Source organism: Halichoerus grypus, chromosome 14 (assembly GCF_964656455.1).
Source record: "Halichoerus grypus chromosome 14, mHalGry1.hap1.1, whole genome shotgun sequence".
Classification (NCBI taxonomy): domain Eukaryota; kingdom Metazoa; phylum Chordata; class Mammalia; order Carnivora; family Phocidae; genus Halichoerus; species Halichoerus grypus.
In genome coordinates, this window is record NC_135725.1 from 16,254,145 (window position 1) to 16,278,098 (window position 23,954).

At 39.1% G+C, this 23,954-nt stretch overlaps 1 protein-coding gene across 2 annotated transcripts in view; it reads left to right on the forward strand.

Moving 5' to 3' along the window:
- The window catches only part of RORB (RAR related orphan receptor B), a 250,704-nt gene that overhangs the window by 162,891 nt on the left and 63,859 nt on the right, over positions 1–23,954 (forward strand). For both annotated transcript variants that reach the window (XM_036077751.2, XM_036077750.2), the window contains one exon: positions 20,394–20,479. In XM_036077751.2, the coding sequence (XP_035933644.1) occupies positions 20,394–20,479 (86 nt within the window). The remainder of the gene's footprint in view (positions 1–20,393; positions 20,480–23,954) is intronic.

Sequence of the window (23,954 nt, forward strand, 5' to 3'; positions counted from 1 at the left end):
TAGTATATGAGCAACCAAGGCTCAAGATTTCTGCCATTTTAATTTTGGGTTCTGGTACCAATGTTATCATCCAGGAAGCATATTGCTGGTCTCTTTGTTTTTGATTCTACTGTCTATATAACTTTCCCTTGAATGGAAAATAAACAGGAGTACTGTAGGGAAAATGCTTGGAAATGTAAATGGTTTTTATAATATGGGTTTGAACCAAAGTGAAATATTTACAAGCTCTGTCACCAGAATAATTTAGCTACTGATTAAAGCAATAATCGCTACTGTACAGTGTCTCAAAAAGTAAAGTGTTGAACTTTCTTAAATCTGTTGTACAAGGTAAGTGTCTCCCCGGGGTATTTGGCAAGATTTGGAAACCTTTTTGATTGTCACAACTAGGGGGTGATATTGGCATTTAGTGCATAGAGGCCAAGGATGTTTATAAGTTGGCTTTGAGCAATAGTGTAAATATTGCATTTACAAAACCTTCAGTAGATTAACCCATTCTTTTCACCTTCTGGAGAATGTATAGTGTTGATTACACTAAAGTATATATATTTTTAAGTGTATATTTAATTTTACTAAGTACCCTTCAGAAACTTCATTTTGCAAATGCAACTTTGACAGAACAAAACGTTTTCATGACTGAAGAAACCTTTTTCACTACTTCCTTGTCAATTTAGATGAAATGCCATTTGAAGTAAGCATCCACGAAGACAGAGACGATGCCCACCTTGTTTCCCACTAATGTGATTCCTACATTACGTAATTAAAATGTTTATTGTGTGCCAGGATATTGACGTATATGTTTTCATATTTTTAAAACAAATAAATGAAGCAGTAATTATTTTCCCTACTTTACAGAGGACAAAGCAGTGGTTCCAAGAGGCTAAGTCACTTCTTAAAAATGCAGAGCTACAAAAGGGTGGAAACAACCCTGCTCCGATCCTGACATGCTTCTGCTCTTCTGTCTTCTACACCAGCTGTAGACCTTAAGATGTATACAAGTATTTAGTCAGTCTGATTCATTACTCAGGGGATAACTTATGAATGGATATACAACTTGTATGTAAAGACTTCAGGAAAAGAGTTTTCCCAGTTTTTTGGCATCAAAATAAGACTATTGAGATAGCTATATCAATATAACATAACACCTACACATGCTCTATATATGCATATTCAACAACATCTCCACACTCACATACGCATAAATGATAGCTGACATTCACTCAATACGTACTAGCTTAGTATGTATTCAGGTTACTCCAGCAAAGTACCATAGACTGGGTGGCTTGTAAACAACAAATTTCTCACAGTTCTGGAGGCTGGAAGTCCGAGATCAGGGTGCCGGCAAGGTTGGATCCGGTGAGAGCTCTCATTCAGGCTGCAGACTGCTGACTTCTCATTGTATCCTCACAATATGGAGAGAGAACCAGAGAGCTCTCTGGGGTCCTTTGAGAAGGGCACTAATCCCATTCATGGGCCTCTACCTCATGACCGAATCACTCCCCAAAGGCCCACCTCTTAATACCATCACACTGGGAGTTAGGATCTCAGCATCTGAATCTGGGAGGACATAAAATTCATTCTGTCTATAACACCTACCATGCTCTAGATACTGTTCTCAGTGCTTTAGATGCATTTTCTCTTCTATCTTTTAAACAGCATCACAGGGACGCCTGGGTGGCTCAGTCGGTTAAGCAACTGCCTTTGGCTCAGGTCATGATCCCAGGGTCCTGGGATGGAGCCCTGGAGCCTGCTTCTCCCTCTGCCTCTGCCTCTTTCTCTCTCTGTCTCTCATGAATAAATAAATAAAATCTTTAAAAAAAAAATAAACAGCATCACAGAACTCTATGACATGGGTATTATTATTACCTCTGTTTCATAAGAGTAGAAACTGAGGCACAGAGCAGTTGTCACTTGCTCTGATCATTATAGCTGTTAAATAATAAAGCCTGGATTTGTATCCAGACACTGAAACTCGAGAGCAACTAGTGTTATCAGCTGGGGGCTATTTCGTCCCCCAGGGGATATTTGGCAATATTTGGAAACCTTTTTGGTTGTCACAGCTGTGGGATGATATTGGCATTTGGCAGACAGAGGCCAAGCATGTTTATAATTTACAGAAAAGCTCCCCAGAAAAAAGAATTATCTAGCCTAAAATGTCAGTAATGGCAAGGTGGGAAACTCTGCTCTAGAACCTATATTTAGGCATTTCTCTATGTTTTTTCTGCCATCGAATTGGGGCAAAATCATGTAAATAACAAATATGACATCTGACTTTATGGATGATTAATTTTTACCTGCATTTAATCTCACACCTTTTTCATGGCAGTATTGAGTTTAATATATAAGAGTATATTATAGTATATATCAGAATCATCTGGGACGCCTGGGTGGCTCAGTTGGTTAAGCGTCTGCCTTCAGCTCAGGTCATGATCCTGGGGTCCTGAGATCGAGTCCCGCATAGGGCTCCCTGCTCAGCGAGGAGCCTGCTTCTCCCTCGGTCTGCTGCTTCCGCTGCTTGTGCTCTCTCTCTCTCTCTCTGACAAATAAGTAAAATCTTTAAATAAAACAGAATCATCTGGGTATCTTCTGTGAAATAAAAGTAAAAATGCCTGATCTCACTTCCAAAACTTCTTCCTGAATTAGTCTCTAGTGGGTCTCTTGGGAATTGGACATTTTTTCTAAAAGTTCCCCAAGTGATTTTAATGTGCAGCTAAGTTTTGAGACATCTGTAAAAACAAAGAGTGGAGCTTTTTAAAGTACAAAACACTTTCTGTTCTCCACTAAGGTAATAACAGAGTAATGGCACACAGTTACCGAGTGCTTATTTTGTGCTTGGGACCATGCTGAATACTTCACAGGAATCATCTCATTATCTCACTTTAAATTATTCAACACTTGCATTCGGTCGGTGTTCGCATGGCCATCTTACAGGGGATGCAGCCGCGGTGTCAGAGGACTTTATAACTGCTTCAAACCGCACACCCGGTCTGTGGCAGCCCTGCAAATGACCTCTCGCTCCTCCTGATTGGAAAACCCATGCTGTAAATCGGTGGCTCTGAACAGGAGTGTGCACCAGAAACACCTGGAAGGTTGTGACAGCATGGAATGCTGGACACCCCTCCCCCACACACGCCAGAGATTCTGATTTGGTAGATCTGGGCAGGGCCCAAGAGTTTGCATTTCTAACAAGTTCCCAGGTGCTGCTGCTGATCCTGCTGGTGGGGGGAACCATACTTTGAGAACCACGAGGCTAAAGAGGGACAGTTTCCTATGAAATCAAGCGGTTTCTCTTTCATGAGATTTCTTTTATTGAAGAAGCTTCATCTCTTATTTCCTCCCTGAATTTTGGGAGTTGTTTGTGTGTGTTTGTTTTTTGTTTTTTTAAGATTTTATTTATTTGAGAGAAAAGGCACGTGTGCACGCAAGAGAGATCATGAGCGTGGGCGGGAGGGGTAGAGGGAGAAGCAGACTCCCTGCTGAGCAGGGAGCCCAATGCGGGACTCCATCCCAGGACTCTGGGATCATGACCTGTGCCGAAGACAGTCGCTTAAGTGACCAAGCCACCCAGGCACCCTGTTTGTTTTTTAAGAACTTTTCTGCCCCAGTAGCTTAATGTCTTGTGATACCAGGGACAGTCTAAGTACCACATTGGAGTGGGGTCGAGGGAGAGCCATCCAGGAGGAGAGGTCAATTAACGATCATATTTCTAACCAGAGAAAAAGAGATCCGCCAACAGGACAGAAGAAAGACCTAAACCAATGGGACAACAGTCCAAAGAGGCAATTAAATGTCAGACAGAGGGGATGAAGGGAAGGGTAGTAGATTAAGGGGAAAGAGGAAATCAAGAGAATTTGTTTGTCCCAACCTCCTTGTTCCTATGTTAAGAACCAATTACGATTAAATAAAGAACAAAAAGAAGCAAATGCTTTTTCTTCTTAACCTTCTCTCATTTCCACTAAGGAGCAACAAGCAAATAAGCCCACATGCCCCAAAGATGAGCTAGAAAAGTGAAACATGAGGTGAAGGAAATGGTGGGTGTAGACAGTGAGACTTCTTTCTGTATGGTCCCCCCGTGCTGCAGTCAATCAGGGGGTGTATACTCACCCACTGATGGGCTCCATACATTTTATTGAATCTCTGTTCTAGACACTGGGAAACACATAGAGAGCGCTTATCCCTAAGGAGCTTATAGTCAAGGTGAAATGTAAGCATTTAAAAAGGATTAATGAAGAACACCAGGACCAATGAATGGTGGAGAAATAGGATCGGGGGTAATCACGGTGGATGAAGTGGTCAATGATCTAGTGGGTACATGTTGTGATCTTATTTTAGAGATATGCAACCTGAGGCACAGAAAAAGTTAAGTAACTTACCCAAGAATTCAAAACCAGATGCTCTAGGGCGCCTGGGTGGCTCAGTTGGTTAAGCAACTGCCTTCGGCTCAGGTCATGATCCTGGAGTCCCGGGATCGAGTCCCGCATCGGGCTTCCTGCTCAGCAGGGAGTCTGCTTCTCCCTCTGACCCTCCTCCGTCTCATATGCTCTCTCTCTCTCTCATTCTCACTCTCTCAAATAAATAAATAAAAAAATCTTAAAAAAAAAAAAAAAAAAAAAAAAACCAGATGCTCTAATTCCAAGTCCAGGGTTTTCCCCAAACTATCTAATCATTGCAAATACATGAGCGCTTATTATCATAGCTTCCCAGGCTCCTCCTCAGAAGAGTCTGACTCAGTAATTGGAGGGGTCAGGAATCTACATTTAACATGTGGCTCTGATGTTTCTGAGAAACATTCCAGGGGCTTCAGTCCTGGCTGCCCATTAGAATCACTCTGGAAATGTTTTAAAAGTCCAGATACCTTGGCCCCACACAGAACAGATCAATGGGAGGTAAGAGAGAAATCCCTGGGCATTGATATTTTTAAGTTCTCCAGATTATTCCAATGGGCATCCAGAGTCGGAAACCACTGGGCTCAGCTCCATCACGCTGACAATAACATCGAGTGGGTTGGCAACAGCCTTCTCTATCCACCCGACCACTCCTTGCCTTTCTTCCCACTGAAAAGCATTTTCCACTACAGTGTGGGCCAGGAAAAAACATAGGTGCTTAAGAGAAGAGAGGAAGAGGAGGGAAGGAGATCAAGAAACCATTTGTGACAGGTGATTAGTGAAAAGAAAATGAGAGCTGTCCCAGGTGGTAGGGGGAGGTGACGGTGAAGAGAAAGGATTGAGATTCATCATTGAATCCATATGGTAACCCTAAGCAAAGGTTAAATAAAGCTGCCCCTCAGGAGAGCATTTTGCTCTCACATAAAGATAGTGCTCTTCTCTATGGAAGTTAAAGCAATTTTTACCTAGCCATAATAGTCATATAGTCAGAAATTCTGTCCGTGTGTCTTTGTCGTTCTTATTTCACAAGTGGGAGCACTGAGGCATGCCAGGAGAATGAAGTCACTTTAAAGCCCAGGGTTGATTGAGGTCCGCTAACACACTGTTGGTACGGGCATGGTGAAAGGCACGTGTGTTTTCCTCTGTAAAATGCCCGTGTGGCTGTGTTAATTACTCCATAGACAGCTCCGATCCAGCATTTGGAAGAAGAGGTCCATCCTTCACCCCTGGACCGCCAGAGAGGGTCTAAAATCTTTGGAGCAAGGTAATTCGGGAGCAAATTTACGTTATGCTCTTATAATCACAGAACTGACCCTTGTCACATGCCATAGGCCTATTGGATCAGCTTCCAAAGGGTTGAGAATGAAGGAGAATGAATTTCAGTGCAGAAATAACAGTTTTGGGGAGGTGGGGAGGATACGCAGTTTTTAAATCGCTGATTGTGATTTAGCAAACGCTGCCTTCTTTCGGGAATAAGTAGTATCAAAAGGAAAAACCAATATTCTCCCTCCTGCCTCCCTTTCCTGGGCGGGCCCTTCACCCTTTACTTAATGAAATGGAACAGTTGATGCCTTTAACTCCCTCCTTCATTTAATCTCATTAATGCAGTCTGTTGGGATTCTAGTTGTGGAGTAACACTGGGGCTGTCGTCAGACCTCCAGTGAAAAGTGCAGTATTTTTCAGTTAGACTTGTAATTGCTACGTCAAAATGTGTGAGAACGAGCTCAAAACCAAAGCTGACGCCACTGGTGAGTTTTGCATTTTCTTCTCTCTTCGGACGCTTGGCTTTACAAACTATCCTTCAGGCAAAACAGGAAGCTGGTATAAGCTCTCAGCAAAATGAATTGACGGCTAGGTGCGGGAACAATAAAATATTTTCTGACTTGAGAACGTCTAAAATAAGTCACTCAGGCGTTATTTTCCACTGGAGAGCATATTATGTATAAGTATTACCATATCCTGCATTACCAAATGCATAAGTTCTGAGAATGAATTCAGGTAGTCACCTGCCACGTTACACTAGCAGGAGGTTAATTCTGGGAACATCCTTGTCACAATTTGGTAGCTCTGATTTTAGTCATTGGCATTACTATCATCATGATCATTTTACTTTTCTGATTTTTTAAAAATTCACATGATATCTGATGCCAGGCAGTTTCTCATATATAAGAACCCTAGTTTCCAAAAAAGGAAATCAATTTGGTTGAGTGATTATTAACAATAAGGTGAATCATATTTGAGTTTTTCTCCTAAATTTTTTACAAATTAGTCCCTAGTTCCCTGAACGCACATTATCTCCTAATGTTTTGAGACAGGCTTTGAGCATTTGTTTTAAAAATCTATCAGGGCAATATGATGGATGATTTGTTGCCACTTCTTTTGCTAGTACTAGAGAGCAATGAACAACAGTTGGAAATATGAAAATGTAAATTAACATAATTATTTGTTTCAAATAATACAAACCTTATAATTGTTCAGAAAAGTTACTAATCAAATTAAAAGTCCTTCAGATGTTATGTAAACTCAATTACATCTTTGCATGTTTACAGCTTCCTGGTGCTTGTGATTTTAGAAAATAATGGATATTATTTCAAAGCAATTATTCACTGATTTCAAAATGCATGTATTTAAAGACCGTCTTGGTGAAATAAGCCATTACAAGCAGATTGCAGTTCTGACATCAATGGAGTCTTTAAACAACTATTTATCCTTACTACTGACAGATTTACTCAGGATGTTGTTGCTATTGTTGTTTAGAAATTAATAACACTGGACATATTAACGTCCATGCACTTAATCCTCTTTGGGTCTGAATTACAATTAGCAGAGGCTGACAGGTGAACAGAAACGTTCCTTTCTCTCCTGATTTAGTGGGGGGAGAAACAGGAGTTTTCCCTCTGTTGTAAAACTACATAAAACACAGTGTTTGATTTTAAGAGCTTATGTGTGTGTGCGCGCACACAATGCATTTTTTAAATTATATGAGCAAATGTGTATTTACGTTCTGCAAAGAGAAATATTTTACTTTCCTTTTAAATTTTAGTGGAATTAAAAGGAATATCCTAAATTAAACCTGCAGCTTTTTTTAAAAGTTACTACAGTAGAATACTTAGTACTGTGCTCAGCAATTTCTAGTTTTCACCAGTCTTTCTCCTCTATTATTTCCCCCCAAAATAAATATCTTTGCTGCTTTGAAGTAATTCAAACCTCTAAAGAAATGACAGAAAAAAGGAAACTTCCCTTTTTCCTACCAATTCAGTCCACTGGTGGCCTCAAAAGGCCTTGGGTAGAAATTAATGTATAAGAAAGACAGTTAACAAGTGGGCCGACCATAAACATCTCCATGCAAATGCTATCAAAAACAACAATACGATGTTTGCCTTAACACCATGCCCGTGAAAATATCAACTTGATAGCAAATGCTATCAAATAATGATTGTGAATCTTCATATAGGAAAAAAAAAAAAAACGAAACTTAAAGTGAAATTGGAAAATCACGATATTTGTTCTTAGTACTTGGTCACCGTAGTTCCTATAACCCTTTCGGCAGCTTACATAAACACTGAATAAAGCTGTGACGGATTACGCGCAGCATGCTGGATCTGATGAGCTCAAAAATAAGATAGCTTGGGTCCTATAATATTTAGGATTATGCTGGTAATCTCTTTAGGGAAAGTGTGCAGTATCAGCAGAACATGCACTCGGTCTTCGAGGGAGCTGGGCACTCATAATTTTCCATTTGTTGAGTGGCTAAGCCTTTGCCCACATTGATAGAGGGCCTTTGTGTTGTTTAGCATTGGGGGAAGTTACAAGACAGAGCTTCAAAAGTGACATCCTGAATTATCATTTGACCCCTAACATAATTTCTGGTGCTGTGTGAAGATGAGAACACCTTCCTTTAAAATCTGTATGTCTCCCTTTTTGAAAAGGCTGTTTATGTAAGGATGAAACTGAGCCCATACCTGCCTTTGCTAGAACATAAATGATATGATGATGTAATTCTCACTACAGAAACTTGCAGTATAGTTTACTATGGTAGCATTAGCTGTTAAAAACAAAATCAGAGCTCTTGCGGATAATCCAAAAAATGAGTGCCTAAAATCTGGGTCCTTAAAGAATAATCACTGATGCCATTAAATGTCCGAAGTGTTTTCCCGTAAGTGAAAACTCCCTCATGTCATGTTGGAGTGTCTCTTAATACAAATTTTTCCCCAAATCAACCCTCTGATGGCAAAGGAAGTCTTTGTAGTGACTGTTCCTTTTCCATTTCATTGTCTCTCTCTCCCTCTCTCTCGGACACATAAAACAGAAGTAAATATCTCGTGTATGCTCTAAAGTTTGTTTATGTAATAATTTGCTTCATCAGTGGCTAAGGGCGTATTTTAAAAAACCGATATGTTTATAAATATGAAAGAGGGACAAATAGTACCACTGTTCAGTTTTTGGGCATCCAAGCAAACTGTAGGAATATTACGAGCCACTTAAATAACATTATGGCATCAGGAAAAAAAAATGTTAATATGGTGCTAACATTCTGATATTATGTGGACATTGTCTTCTTTTAGGACAATAATCCACCCAAATATCTTAAAGGGGATGACATGCCATTTTTATTTTGTAAGGTTTCTCTTTTCCAGAGCAAAGGCATTGAAATTTGATTCTGATCACTGCCTTTTAGAATATAACCTAGTTCTTCTCCCTGTGGTCCTGCCTTGTCTCTTTTTTAACATACTTCAAGAGATTTAGCCTTTCTTTGCCACCAAGCAGAGAAAGACCTATTTTTCTTATTTTTGAACTCTCTGAACAAAGTGCTGAGAACTTCTAGAATGGTCTCTCCTGCTTCTATCAATGAAGAAAATGAGAAGTAGTATTGTGTGGTTTCCATCCCAAACCAGTTACTTGCCGGGGTGGGGGGTGTCTGTCTGTCTGTCTGTCTGTCTGTGTTTAATTAGTGTTCCTGTTCCAGCCTTTGAATTTTCTATCTTCAAATACATAATAGAATGTCTTGATTTTCATATTTATCATGTATGTCCCTGTTAACTGGTCTTTCCAAGTATTGTTGAAAAGAAAGTAGTATATGAACCACCCCTTAGAGCACAGTGAACGGTAGTACAGCATTGAGCCATATGAAATTGCCAATCCTGAGTGCTTCCTTGCACAAAAAAAGTGGCAATTTCATGTAGTTCAACCTGATGCATGTGATTACAGATAGAAAGCATAGTCCTATGATACTTCTAAAAGCATTCTGCTATTGTTCACTTAACCCCAATAACTAGACCCCCAGGACAAGTTTAAATAGCTCATCTGGAATTTTACTTTCATAATTGGATTTTCCTCTTTGAATCTTTAGTCACCAGTTTTAACTTTGCCATTTTCCTGCATATTTACCACTTGAAGTTCTGCTCACTGTCTAAGACCTGGCTCAAAACCACCTCATCCATTAAATCTTCCCAGCTTCCCCTACTTGGAATCAACATCTTCTACTCCATGTTCATCAAGCACCCTCTCAGTCTGCCTTCCATTCAAATTACTTAGACCTCTGGGACTGTCCAATCACTGGATTCATTTTGAAGACAGAAACTTGGGTTTGCTTGTATTTGTGGCCTAAAACAAACAAATACTTGCTGAATTATTTTTGAAATATTCCTTACTTGTCTTTGTTGGGCTATTTCAGATGATCCTCACCATCTCCATCAAAAGAAGTGCTTTTGTATAATTCAATTATTTTTAATAAGTAATAGAATTTTTAGTGCACATTTAGATTTACAGAATAGAGTTCCATATATCTACTCACCCCCACACATACAATTTCCTCTATTAATATCTTGCATGAGTGTGATATATTTGTTAAAATTGATGAACCAATACTGATACATTCTTTTTTCTTTTCTTTTTTTTTTTTTTTTTACTATTTTTAGTTTTTATTTATATTCAAGTTTGGTAACACTATTATTAGTTTCAGGGGTAGAATTTAGTGATTCATCAGTTGCATATAACACTAGGGCTCATTACATCAAGTGCCCTCCTTAATGCCCATCACCCAATTACCCCATCCCCCCCCACCTCCCCTCCAGCAATTAGATTATTATCTATAGTTATTATTATTATATTATTCCCTATAGTTAAGTGTCTCTTTTGGTTTGCCTCTGTCTCTGTTTTTATCTTCTTCTATTTTTTATTTCCCTTACCTTATGTTCATCAGTTTTGTTTTCCACATACGAGTGAAATCATACGGTATTTGCTTTCTCTGACTGACTTATTTTGCTTAGAATAATACCCTCTAGTTCCATCCATGTCATCACAAATGGCAAGATTTCATTCTTTCTGATGGCTGAATAATATCCCATCGTATATATATATATATATATATACCACATCTTTATCCATTGATTTTTCGATGGACATCTGGGCTCTTTCCATAGTTTGGCTGTTGTGGACATTGCTGCTATAAACATTGGGGTGCAGGTGCCCCTTTGAATCATTATTTTTGTATCCTTAGGATAAATACCTAATAGTGCAATTGCTGGGTCATAGGGTAGTTCTATTTTTAACTTTTTGAGGAACCTCTATGCTGTTTTCCAGGGTGACTGCACCAGTTTGCATTCCCACCAACAGTGTAAGAGGGTTCCCCTTTCTCCGCATCCGCACCAACATCTGTTGTTTCCTGACTTGTTAATTTTAGCCATTCTAACCGGTGTGAGGTGGTCTCTCACTGTGGTTTTGATTTGTATTTCCCGATGATGAGTGATGTTTAGCATTTTTTCCACGTGTCTACTAGCCATTTATATGTCTTTTTTTTTTTTTTTTTCATTTGTAGGTCTTCTTTGAAGAAATGTCTGTTCATTTCTTCTGCCCATTTCTTGACTGGATTTTTTATTTTTGGGGTGTTGAGTTTGAGAAGTTCTTTATAGATTTTGCATACTAGCCCTTTATCTGATATGTCATGTGCAAATATCTTCTCCCATTCTGTAGGTTGTCTTTTAGTTTTGTCAATTGTTTCCTTCACTGTGCAGAAGCTTTTTATATTGAAGTCTCAATAGTTCACTTTCACTTTTGTGTACCTTGCCTCTGGAGACGTGTCTAGTAAGAAGTTGCTGCAGCCCATACTGATATATTATTAACTATAGTCCATACTTCACATTAGGTTCACTCTTTGTGTTGTATCATTCTATGGGTTTTGACAAACGGATAGACATGTATCCATCATTATATCATGCAGAATAATTTCACTAACCTACAATTCTCTGTTTCACCTATTTATGTTCCCCTCCATCCCCTGAATCTGTAGCAGCCGCTGTTTTTTTTTGTTTTTTTTTTACTGTCTCTATTTTGCCTTTTTCAAAATGTCCAATGGTTGGAACTTTACACTGCCTTCTTTCATTTACATTATGCATATGTGACTCTTCCATGTCTTTTCATGGCTTCATAGCTCACTTCTTTTTATCACTGAATGATATTCCTTGTCTGATGCACCATAGTTGGTTTATCCACTCACCTATTAATGGATATCTCATTTGTGGGGCAAGTATGAATAAAATGACCATAAACATTAATGCAAAGGTTTTTGTGTGGACATAAGTTGCCAATTCAGTTGCTGGGTCATATGGTCAGACCATGTAGTTTTTTTTTTTTTTTTTTTTTTAAAGATTTTATTTATTTATTTGAGAGAGAGAGAATGAGAGAGAGCAAGCACATGAGAGGGGGGAGGGTCAGAGGGAGAAGCAGACTCCCTGCCGAGCAGGGAGCCCGATGCGGGACTCGATCCAGGGACTCCAGGATCATGACCTGAGCCGAAGGCAGTCGCTTAACCAACTGAGCCACCCAGGCGCCCCTGGACCATGTAGTTTTATAAGAAACTGCCAAACTGCCTTCCAGAACTGCTGTCCCATTTCACATTCCCACCAGCAACAAATAAGCATTCCTTTTGCTCTGCATCCTTGCCAGGATTTGGTATTATTGTTTTTTGGTGTTTTTGTTTTTGTTTTTGTTTTAGATTTTAGTCATTCTGATAAGTGTGTAGTGGCATCACATTGTTTTGTTTTAATTTTAATTTGTTTTAATTTAATTTTAACTCCCTAATGACATATGATGTTGAACATCTTTTCATCTGCTGATTTGTCATCCATACCTCATTGCTGAGGTGTCTGTTCTGGTCTTTTGCCCATTTTTTTTTTTGAATTTTGAAAACTCTGAATATTTTAGATAAAAGTCCTTTGTCAGATAGAGGTTTTCCAAAATTTTCTTTCTGTCTGTAATTTGTCTGTTCATGCTCTTAATGCAGTTTGATTTTTAACATAGAAGAGCTATATTTTTTCATCTTCCGGAAAGAGGGGGTTTTGCTCTTTTGGAATGTTTATCAAGGGAACGAAGTCTGCCTGTTCACTCTGAGTCATCTGTGTGACTTGGTGTGTGGAGTTATCCATTCCTGTGCTCCTTCAGTGAAGGGGGTGCTGCATAAACATGAGCTTTCTGTTGAAGATTTCAGCTAAATGAAGACTAGAGAAAGAGGCTCAGGAACAAAAGAAGGAACTACAGAGAATCCGGTTTTTCACCGAAGCCAAATAATCAGTTTTCCTCTTTTTATGATTGAAAAAAATAGCTATCAAGAATACACATCTTTTTCTTTAAGTTTTTAAAATTTATTTAAGTAATCTCTACACTCCATGTGGGAATTGAATTCCTGACCCCAATATCAAGCGTCACATGCTCTTCCGACTGAGCCAGCCAGGCACCCCATGTCTTCTTTTTTTAAGATGAAGTTCTCCTCACATGGAGTTGTGGTTTGGGGGTAGACACTCTGAGAGTTAAATTGTAGACTATCTTCTCTTTCTTTCTTCCAGAACTTCTCAAATTTCCCTGTGCATATGAATCACAGAGATATTGTTACAACGCAGATTCTGATTATCTTGGTCTAAGGTAGAAACTAAGGCCTGAATTTCTAGCAAGCACCCAGGAAATGCAGTGCTGCTGGTCAGGGACCACACTTTGAGTAGTATGGCTCAGGACAGCATGATGATAGATGGGAGGAATGCGATGAGTGGCCATCAGGACTACTGAGCTCTGTGTTAACTAATATGGCTCCACCAGATGGGGTAGCTTTCCAAATGTATCCTCTCCAGAATTACCATGGAGAGCTGAAATGAGTTCATCTCTGTTGCAAATATTGTTTGACCTCCTTATCTCCACCAAAAGAAGTAAACTTTGTGCAATTAAAAACTTAAAATAGAAAAACTATTTCAAAATCTTCTTGAAAGGCTTTTTTTGCGGAGCATCCAGAGAATGAGCTAGTAGTCAGACCCCAAGAGCCGGTCCCACAGAAAGGGGAGGACATACTACCACACAGTGTTACAATGTGAAGCGATGTAGACGCAGCTGACAATCGTTAAAATCTGTAAAGGAAACCCGGTACACTGGGTGTTAATTACAGTAATGCAAGATGTTTCTGGGAATACACTGGCTTCTCTTTCTTCTGCCTTGTCAATTAATGACCAGGGTTTTTTGTAACAAACCCTTCCAGTGTCCTTCTCTCTGCCTTTTGAACGAAAGAGAAATACCTAACAGACAACCACAGAAACTGCTTTTCCTGAATCTTGTAAAGTTTTTAATTTCCCTTAATGTCAGAGAAATTAAAAATTCTGTTAGTTCTCAGAGTAGCTACAACTGTAATTACCTGGACATCATGGAGCAATTCTTCTCAAACCTGAATCCTGTCCTAGGGAGCTTGTTAAAAAGCAAATTCTGATTCAGTTGGTCTTGGGTTATGAATCGAAGTCCCGATTCTCGGCATTTCTAAAGTGCCCCCAGGTCATGTCAATGCCACTGGTGTGCAGACCACACTGTGGATGGTCACCGATGACATTACTGCTTTCATCCTGAATGATGTCAGGTCCTACACACACATTATCTCGTTATAATTAAAACTTTGATAGGACAAGATGTAGTTAATGGGAATTAATTCATAAATTATGAGTTTAAAACCACTTTGACTTCCAAGGGGGATATTTAACTTATTATCAGTAATTGCTATTGATGATAATACTAATAGCTGCTACTGTCCTTTGTTGGTCTCATTCTCTGTTGTTTCAGTCTTCTCAGGAGTTAGAGTAGGCAAGCAACTCTTCAGGGCTGAGTGTTCCTCTGGAAGATAAATCAACTCCCTTCATGATAATCCTATACATCATGCCTTTGAAAAAAATCATTTTTGGCCATTCTCATGTGATAGTAATTTTTCTTATTCTGGTCTCCAAGGACATGTAGTTAAGGGATATAATAATATAAAAATAAATGTTACCTGTAGGTCATTCAGAAGCTGTCTGTCTACACTGAATGGAACGAAAGGCTCACACAGACTACTGCCCAGAATATTACAGAGGAGAGTTTAAGAAGGAAGGAAAGAAAGGGAGATCCCAAATGCTGATAGAGGAATTCTAGTAGGAATTCGAGTGTACTGAATTGCGTGCACTGTATTTGGTATTTAGGCAGGAAGCTGGGATTAAAGATGCTGTGTGCCCCGATGAGCCATACATGAACGCATACCTGATCCGATGTCAGGAATCTTTTAGAATCACCACCTAACATGATAGAAAAGCTCAAAAACTTCTGCTTGTTTCCTGAGGGTCTCATTTTTCCACACTTCCGCTCTTTTCTGATAAAGTTACAGTGAAACCAGATCTTAGAAATACTTGCTTTATCCTGTAGGTTTTCTCCTCTGTGAGTGACATCAGAAGATTGTATGCCTGATAGAGGTAGAAACTTATCAGTCTGCCAGTGAGAAAGAGAAAGACTACAAACAGGGATTTTCATTTGGATTTGCCACAAATGATAGGTGAGATGCAACTTGCACGGCTCCTGAGACCATATGCAAAAGGAATTTTAACCAAAATAGTCATCCTGATTGGAAGTTTTGTATGTGCAAAGTGCGCTTCACTCAGACAGTTTTTCCTGCCCTGCCCACTTTTAGCCTGTGAAATTCTGGGAAACAGAAACTGAGGGGCAAACCCACAATCCGGGAATGGAAGTTATTGTAGATGGGGCAAATGGTTCTCATTTCCCTTCAGGAAAAGAAAAAGGGGGTGCCTGGGTGGCTCAGTCTGTTGGGCATCCAACTCTTGATTTTGGCTCAGATCATGATCTCGGGGTCCTGGGATCAAGCCCCTCATCTGGCTCTGCCCTCAGTAGGGAGTCTGCTTGAGAGTCTCCCTCCCTCTCTGCCCCTCCCCCCTCAAATAAATAAATAAATCTTTAAAAAAAAAAAAAAAAGGCAGAAAACAAAAGATGCTAAAAGTATAGCCCAAACCAAAGGTCAGTAAACAGAGAACTCTTGGTCCTTCCTTAGTATTTTCGGATTATAGGCTTGTCCCTGGGCTTTATTTCCTTTGCACGCAGTTCACATGCTGCAGAGAATTCCTAGGTCACAATTTGATTCATTTAATCCTCAATGGAATCACTTGGGGACCTATTCCAAAATATATATCCATTCCAATCTCAAGATTCTGATTTCTCCTCACCCCAGATGTGGGAAATCAGTATTGCTTAAAGCCTTTTTTATAAAAGGGAATATGTTGAATCTCTTGGTTGTGCTGAAAGAAAGAAAATTAGGAGTACTGCTTTTAGGAGTTATACAAATTCTCTTTTGGTCTCAGTAGAAAATTTTTTTTAAAAAAGTATTGGGATGCCTGGGTGATCAGTCAGTTAAGCTTCAGCTCAGGTCATGATCCCAGGGTCCTGGGATTGAGCCCCACGTCGTTGGGCTCCCTGCTCAGCAGGGAGCCTGCTTCTCCATCTCCCTCTGCTTGCCACTCCCCCTGCTTGTGCACTCGCTTTCTCTCTCTCTCTCTTTCTCACTCTCGCGCTCTCTCTCGCTGTGTCAAATAAAATCTTTCTATAAAATAATAAAAATATTACCCAGACCCTTTCCTCCATGGACTTAAAATGCCCAGACGATAAAAATGGCCAGGTTGAGTTGTAGGAGTTAGAATGGGGAATCAAGAGCCACAAGAACACATGCAGTAAAAATGTTTCCTTCAACCAGAAAGTACCTGAACAGTCCACTATTACTACCATTCCTGGTGGATTCTTTTAAGAATTAAGGTATTTTGATGCATCAAAGTGATGCATTTCCTAGTGAATGCATTCGCCTGGATTAGTTAATCTAACCTCACACCTGCCTTCAGCAGCAGGGGGTTCTGAGGGAGCAGAACAAAAGACATGTACATTTTGATCATCAGGAAGCATTGCACACACACTGGCTTTGTGCGATGTGATAGTAAGGGGCTCTAAGCAAGGGAGAGCCTTCAGGAGGTACTGGGGGGAGAGGAGAGGACTGCCATCTTCGAAGAAGAGACAAACTGCGACTAGTTTATAATTGTTGAATAGGACCTGCCTGCCAAATAATGGGGTATTAAATTAATTGTACTTCATAACGTGATCTTCTATAAGGTAAAACATCAAAAAATTCTTTTAAATCTTTCATGATATTCTTTGATATTGTACAACTATCATTTCCGAAATACTATATATGATTGCTTTTATAAACAAAAAGATCTAGTTGGTAAATAAAATTTTAACTTTAGTCTCCACAGAGGATTACCAATAGAAAAATGGAAGTGAGCAGAAGATATAAGAAATGGAAACACTGTGAAATGAACACATCTCAAGCCACCTCTCAGGGCATTCCGGTTCCTCAGAGAACACTATTGTTGAATTAATCCATGAGTCACACAAAAGTAGGAAAGTTGAACTCCCCCACCCTGAGTTTCCTTAGAGCGCCTTCATGGTCACAGCTGGTGTGGTCCAAGCCACCAAATCCTCCCTAGATGTTCAGCTTGAAACCATGATAAATAGCATGTCACCAGATCTGCATTCACTGCGAGGTAACTGCCTGCCTCACGATGGCTGGTGTAATGGCAAGACCTTTAGAAGCGTCCATTGGAGCAATAATGTCGTGTGTTGTCCTGATCAGTGTCTGAAATACTCTGCCTTGAAGACATGCTTTATAAAATACATAGTATGAGCTATGATGTAGCTCAGAAGCAGTTTATTTTAAATGATGGCAAAGGAAAAGGATTAGTCCTTTAAATTATTTAAATTTATCTTCACCTATAATATGCCTCAGATGACGTGTTCTGCCGTAATAGGTAAAAACGGTCATAGGTTTCCCAAATTGATAATCCCTTCCCACACATAGCAACACACATATACCTTTTTCTTTCTCTTTAAAAATACTGTTAAAATGTTTATGGTTCTTCAGGATTACATGTTGAGCTGGGATAATAAATATGTATAAATATGCAGATGCTCTATCGAATCATTCCTTATGCCATTTGTATTTTCCAAGTTGTATAAGATAACCTTTGTGGCTTTCAAAAACATCTTCTCACACCCTAGGGGGCAAATTACCTCTATTTTCATTTCCTTTAGAGTTAGATCATTTTATAATTAAGAACTTATTGAAGCAGATTCTCCCCACGTGTAAGTTACTCCCTGGGGAGTAATTTATGCAAAGAGTGCCTCTGACTTAATATCATAGAAGCCTAACAACTGTACGGTGGATACCTGGTATTTTTAGTCAATTTTGTAGTCATTATAAAGAATCCACTGTTTGAAAGGTTATCACTAAAAAAAAAAAAGTACAAATAATGTATAGTGTCATTCGAGTTTTTCAAATAAGATTTTTAATAAAGGAATATTAACATGGTCTGTTACAATTCTTGTCCAATAGCATTAGAAATACCAGCTAACAGTAATTCTGATGCTGATAAAGACTGACATTTTGTAGCTCTTTACTATTTGCCAGGCTCTTCTACATAAAATATCTCATTTAATCCTCACAAATCTATGACATTTGTCAGCTAAACCTTATAAGCCAGAGAACAAAATAAGAATTTGATCTTGGCCATGGACCCAGTCATTAACAGATTAGAGACAGGAATCTAGGAAAACAGAATAGAATTAAATCTCACATTTTTTTCCCATATCACAAAACCTTGAAAACAAATACCAGTTCTTCTCATCTGAAACCTGAAGAAACAGAACCAATATAAATAGTTAAGCTAATAACTATTTTAGTTGACTTTGTCTCATCTCCTGATGTTTTTATCATTATCTCTTTAGCTGGTGCTATTGGAATAATACCAGAATTCAAAATTGTATTCATATCGTATCCCTGCGGTAGGCGGAGAAAGGGTTACTGGACAAAGAATCAGGAAAATTGCCTAATTTCTAGTTGCCATCTCCCAAATCAACTCCAGGGCATCATTAACCACTTGGATCCTCAGTTTTCTCATAGGAAAAATAGGGCCATAATGCTAATTTTTTGCTTACAAAGATGACTTGAACTTATTGTGAAATTCTTGATTTCAAAAAATTGAATATGCTCTCCTAAAGCTAAGTATTATCTTTTTTTAAAAATGTAAAACAATAAGAAAAAGAGGGTTATGTCTTACATTTATGTGTTTTGTATATTCCAGGGTGAGAAACTGTAGAAAAGCATCCAAATGGCAGATTGATGTACAAAGCATTTTGAGGCATATTTTGCATAATTATTTTAAATTGGGAACGGGAATAGCAGCTCTTCCTGGTGTGTACAATTTTAACAACACTTAGAATACTACCAGAGACATAGGAATTACTACATTCTAAATAAAGTTTATCTCATGGATTCATCCATAACCTCGATGCTGATGACTTAAAATCATCCTTCCAAAAGGTTCTATGTACAGGTGCCTACCCGTGCACACAGGCGAGCTGGAAATCCCATGCCCCACCATATTCCACAAGGAGTTGCTTTACCAATAACCCCATTTGTGTCAAACGTGCTATGGAACCTAACCCTCAAGGGTGAAGCTAGAAATCACCTTTTGTTCTCCATCGCTTTCTACCTGTGTCCTTTCTTTCATTGATCCTGATTGAACTATCTTTCTGTTTATTTCTTCCTCTCCATTTCTCCTGCCATGCATGTAATCCACACTTTCATCTCCTAACACGAGGTTTGGAATAGCTTTTAACTGGTCTTCTGCTTATTTTTGGTTAGCTGGCTGAACCCACCTTTCTAAGGGACCCAAACCCCTTCTTCCATCATGTCTTCACCCTGTTCCCTTCCTTGGATCCTTATGGCCAGCAGTATCAGGTGAAAATTCCTCTGCCTAACTCTCAGGAGCTCCACAGTCTCCTATCACTCCCCCTCCCCAACCACATGGCCCTCGTTTCCAGTGGAGCCCAGTTGTCCGTCCCAGCGCTCACGAGCCAGTGTCGTTCCAGACCGCTTCTATTCCGTTCTGCTGGCAGAAATGCCCTTTGCCCTTCACATCAGCCTAACCTCATGGTACACAATCTTCAAAATCAGCCCAAATGTCTTCATCTCCACGAAATTATTTTGTTTGTATTGAAGTCCTAGTAGCCACCTGTTTTTATCATTTTCCCTGGATTTCTCCATGTATTAATTTTGTTGTATTAGTGAAATTATTTGTGTCATAAATAGATCATATCTTGTGCCAACAACTTTTATTATTTTCATGGTCATGTGGAGTATGCTCAATAATAATGTCACCGTCGACGTTTTCACAAGTAAACATCCAGCCCCATCATGTATAAAGCCTCCACCACCCCTTCCAGTTTTGCTTTATTTACTTATTTAAAATACTGTTGAACTAAAGCAGTGAGATAGCTCTCAGTGACCTAATGTTTGAAGTGCAAAATAAGAAAACCAAGCCAAGCGTTCAAGGGATTTTTGAGTCAACTTAATAATCAGGTCAAGTTTAAAAGGGAGAAAGCAGTGAACTAGGAGTTTAGAAAACTTCTTGTACCTGGTTATATTTTTCAGTCTTAGAAAAACAAAGCAAACAGTGGTAGATAGCTGCCCTTTCACTCACAAGAAACTTCAGGAAGCCTTTCAAATAGTGGCGGGCGACCCCACCCCAGGGTCCTCAAACACGAAGGTCATGCCAGGAGAGGTAGGGAGGGAGACAGGAGGGCAAAAGGAAGAAGCTCAAAATGTCTCTTTTCCCCTTTCAGCACAAATTGAAGTGATACCATGCAAAATTTGTGGCGATAAGTCCTCCGGGATCCACTACGGAGTGATCACGTGTGAAGGCTGCAAGGTAGGAGACTTTAACACAGCACTGCCCACAGCATCGTGTTTGCCTCGGGCATCCGTATACCTCCCGTGCACGTGGTGACATCTTTTTAAAGAGGGCCCGCTGAAGGATGTTTGTGCCTACTGCTGATACGTGGGAATTTCTGCTTGGTGTGTGGGTGGGTTGGTTTTCTGTTCTTTGGCCTTCCAGCTTTTTCGTGATTGCCTACCTGGTCAGCAGCTACTTAAAAATGGATTGGTATTTAAAAGCTTGAATTAGTCACATTTACAGAGAAAGAAATACAGCTTCTTGCTGTTTTAACAGTATTGTCTTGAGTAAACTCAAGGGCATTGATTACTAGGTAAAACAGCTAAAGGTTAAAGATGGCAAGCCAAGGGCCTAGATTTATTTGTCTGCTTGAGAAAGAAGTCAGAGGTAACAGTTGCAATATGCATATGGTCATCCTTTATTCTCACATTCCAGAAAAATAAAAGTAGAAGCATGGAATGTCAGAAGTGTACCAGATAATCTCTAAATCAATTAAAAATTATCTGCCCCAACCTCCTCATTTTTCAATGAGATAATGAGGTATAAACAAGATCATATCATTTGGCCAATGTCACTGATCTAGTTAGTAAAAAAAATGCGGCCGAAAACACAAGATTTTTCATTCTCAATCCAGTGTTCCTCTCCAAGGAGAGATTCAACCAACCCTACCAAAGACAAACGAGTTCCTATGAGGAAGTTGCTCTTAAAATACGAAGTTGAAAATAGCAGTTAACAAAGACCTAATCTGAAATAAGAGAAACTTGAAAGTTCACAGTAAGTTTTTAAAATTCTTCCTTAGAAAGAAAAAAAAAAACGAGAGACTAAATACCACGGAGGAAATAAAAAACAATTCCACACCTAATTTCAAAGGGCAAAATGTCACAGAACAAACAAAATGCAGCTACACTCTGCGAGTGAAAGTGATATGTTGGCAAAGTTAATGGCGAAAGCAATCATATTTTTTATCAAAGATGGAAGCAGAGTGAATCATTAATTTAAGATCAGTAGACTGGGGGCCCCTGGCTGGCTCAGTTGGTAGAGCACGTGACTCTTGATCTCAGGGTTTTGAGTTCAAGCCCCACGTTGGGTAGAGAGATTACTTAAAAAAATAATAAAAAAAATTTTTTTAAATCAGTAAACTGAAGGAGATGTAGCACAATCATAGATTCTAAGAACCAACCTTAATCCTAACAGATTCAAATATATGTGAAATAAAACATACCATAACCATCAAATAGTGCTATGTGAAAAACTGGCAGTGTCTTCATAAGAGTCTCCAAAAAGTATGATTTCTGGAATTGAAACTGGAGCAAAGAAAAGAAAAAGAAATAAATGAAAATAAAGTGGGAAAAGGATGCAGAGAGGCAAGAATAACATGAATGTAACTAACCCATCGACATCCTGCTTCAAAGGTGATTAGTGATAATCCATATTTGAACATCACGAGACATGCCTTGCGTTCTGTTCCTCTGCAGACCTACAATTGAGAATCACATGTTATCGCACCTTAATGCAATTGTTTCCAACTCATCAGAAGAAACAATAAAGCAAAATTAGAAATAAGCAATTTTTTACTCTCCTTAGAGTAAGTTATTACTACCTCTGGGAGGTAGACAAATAGTTTTCTTCGTAAACGCTAATAATTTTAGAATCTGAACCCTCCCGGGAAAGCTTTTCCACCACTGGGTTGGTTTATTATGCAATTTTAAGGGCTCTGGTCTAGTTTACAAAGTATCCACCAAATACATTTTTTTAGACCAGTGTCAAAGTGTGGCTGTTTTGTGTTTCATTGTATAAGCTCTATTAAGAAAATGCCTGCTTTCAAAATATGAGCGCGTATGTTCATGTTAACAAGCAAAACATTTTAAACAGTAATTTCCAGAAGATTTAACTATGGAACACATATATTCCAACAGGTCAATAGTCAGAAATAAGTGTGTAGGTTCCTGTCATCTTTTCTATTTAAAGGAAGACACAATCCTAGAAATTACACTGCTGTTCGGAAGCATACTCTGAAGTTGTAGCCAAAATGACATTGTACACGACACTACTTTTTTTTTATTTCCTGGGAAAACCCACATGTGTAAATATGCTGCATTTTTCTCCAAATAGAAAACTCAAGAAACTCTGTTCAGAATAAGATGTCAGAATCCCCACGTTCAGTGTCAACCTCTGAATTTTCATAATACGGTTCTTGAGTCAACATAAACAACCCATTTCAAATAACATCAATTCAGCTTGTGCACTTATTCAAATTCCTCCTCATTCAATAAAATTTGAAACAGAATCTCTTTTTCATGCCAAAGACCTCATTTGCAATAATGAGCAACAGATAAGCAAGAAATGCCTCGTAATTAATGTCAAATTGGCCTTAAATTAGGACTGTAGCTGTGACTTCAAAAGTCTTCTATGTCAGCTCTTTTGCTAAGTGGCACTGGAGTATCCAAAGATAAAAACCACCAGTTCTTTCTTAAAATGTAAATTCCAAATCCTCTTTTATCAAGACTGAGGGGCCGAAGTTATGGCTTCTGACAGCTTTGATGGTACAGATCTTCCTTGACCTACATGGGGGTTATGTCCCTACAAACTCAGGGTGAGTTGAAAATATCTTAAGTCAAAAATGCATTTAATACACTTAACCTACCCAACATCATGGCTTAGCCTAGCCCACCTTACATGTGCCTGGAACACCAATATTAGCTTATAGTTGGGCAAAATCCTCTAACACAAAGCCCATTTTATAATATAGTGTTGAATATCTTATGTAATTTATTGAATACTGTACTGAAAGTGAAAACCAGAACGGCTGGGAGTGCATGGGGTTGTTGGCCCTCGTGATCACCAGTCTGACTGGGAGCTGGGGCTGCAGCCCTACCCAGCATCACAAGAGAGCACCAGACCGCCTCTCACTAGCCTGGGGAAAGATCCAAATTCAAAATTCAATGTATGGTTTCTACTGAACGCGTCCTGCTTTCACACCATCTGTAAAGTCAAAAAATCATAAATCGCACCATTACATGTTGGGAACCATTTGTCCAGTTCGAATGAATTCATGGAGCTCTTTAAAATAGAGCTCACATCCAAGCCCCCAGGGATCGAAATGATGTATTCCCTCTACAAATGGTTCCCAACATATTATCTAAGTAATACACATGGGTCTGTGGGCACCAAACTGCTCCTTGTTTTGAATGGCTTGAGGCTTACAACACAAAACCGGTTGGCATTTTTTTCTCTCTAAAAAGATACCAGGCTACACATCCATTTCTGAAGTTCTTCACAAGAGTGGCCAGGCTCTCTTCACATGCCACACCATGCCATATGAGAGCCCCAAACTAAAGGAAAATCGATAATCTTGATCCTCTTTAAACTTTTCGGGGTGTTTTGCATTAATGTTGATTCTTAATATAATGTGTTAAAATATTACTTATCCTGATTAACAAGTTTTTTGGCT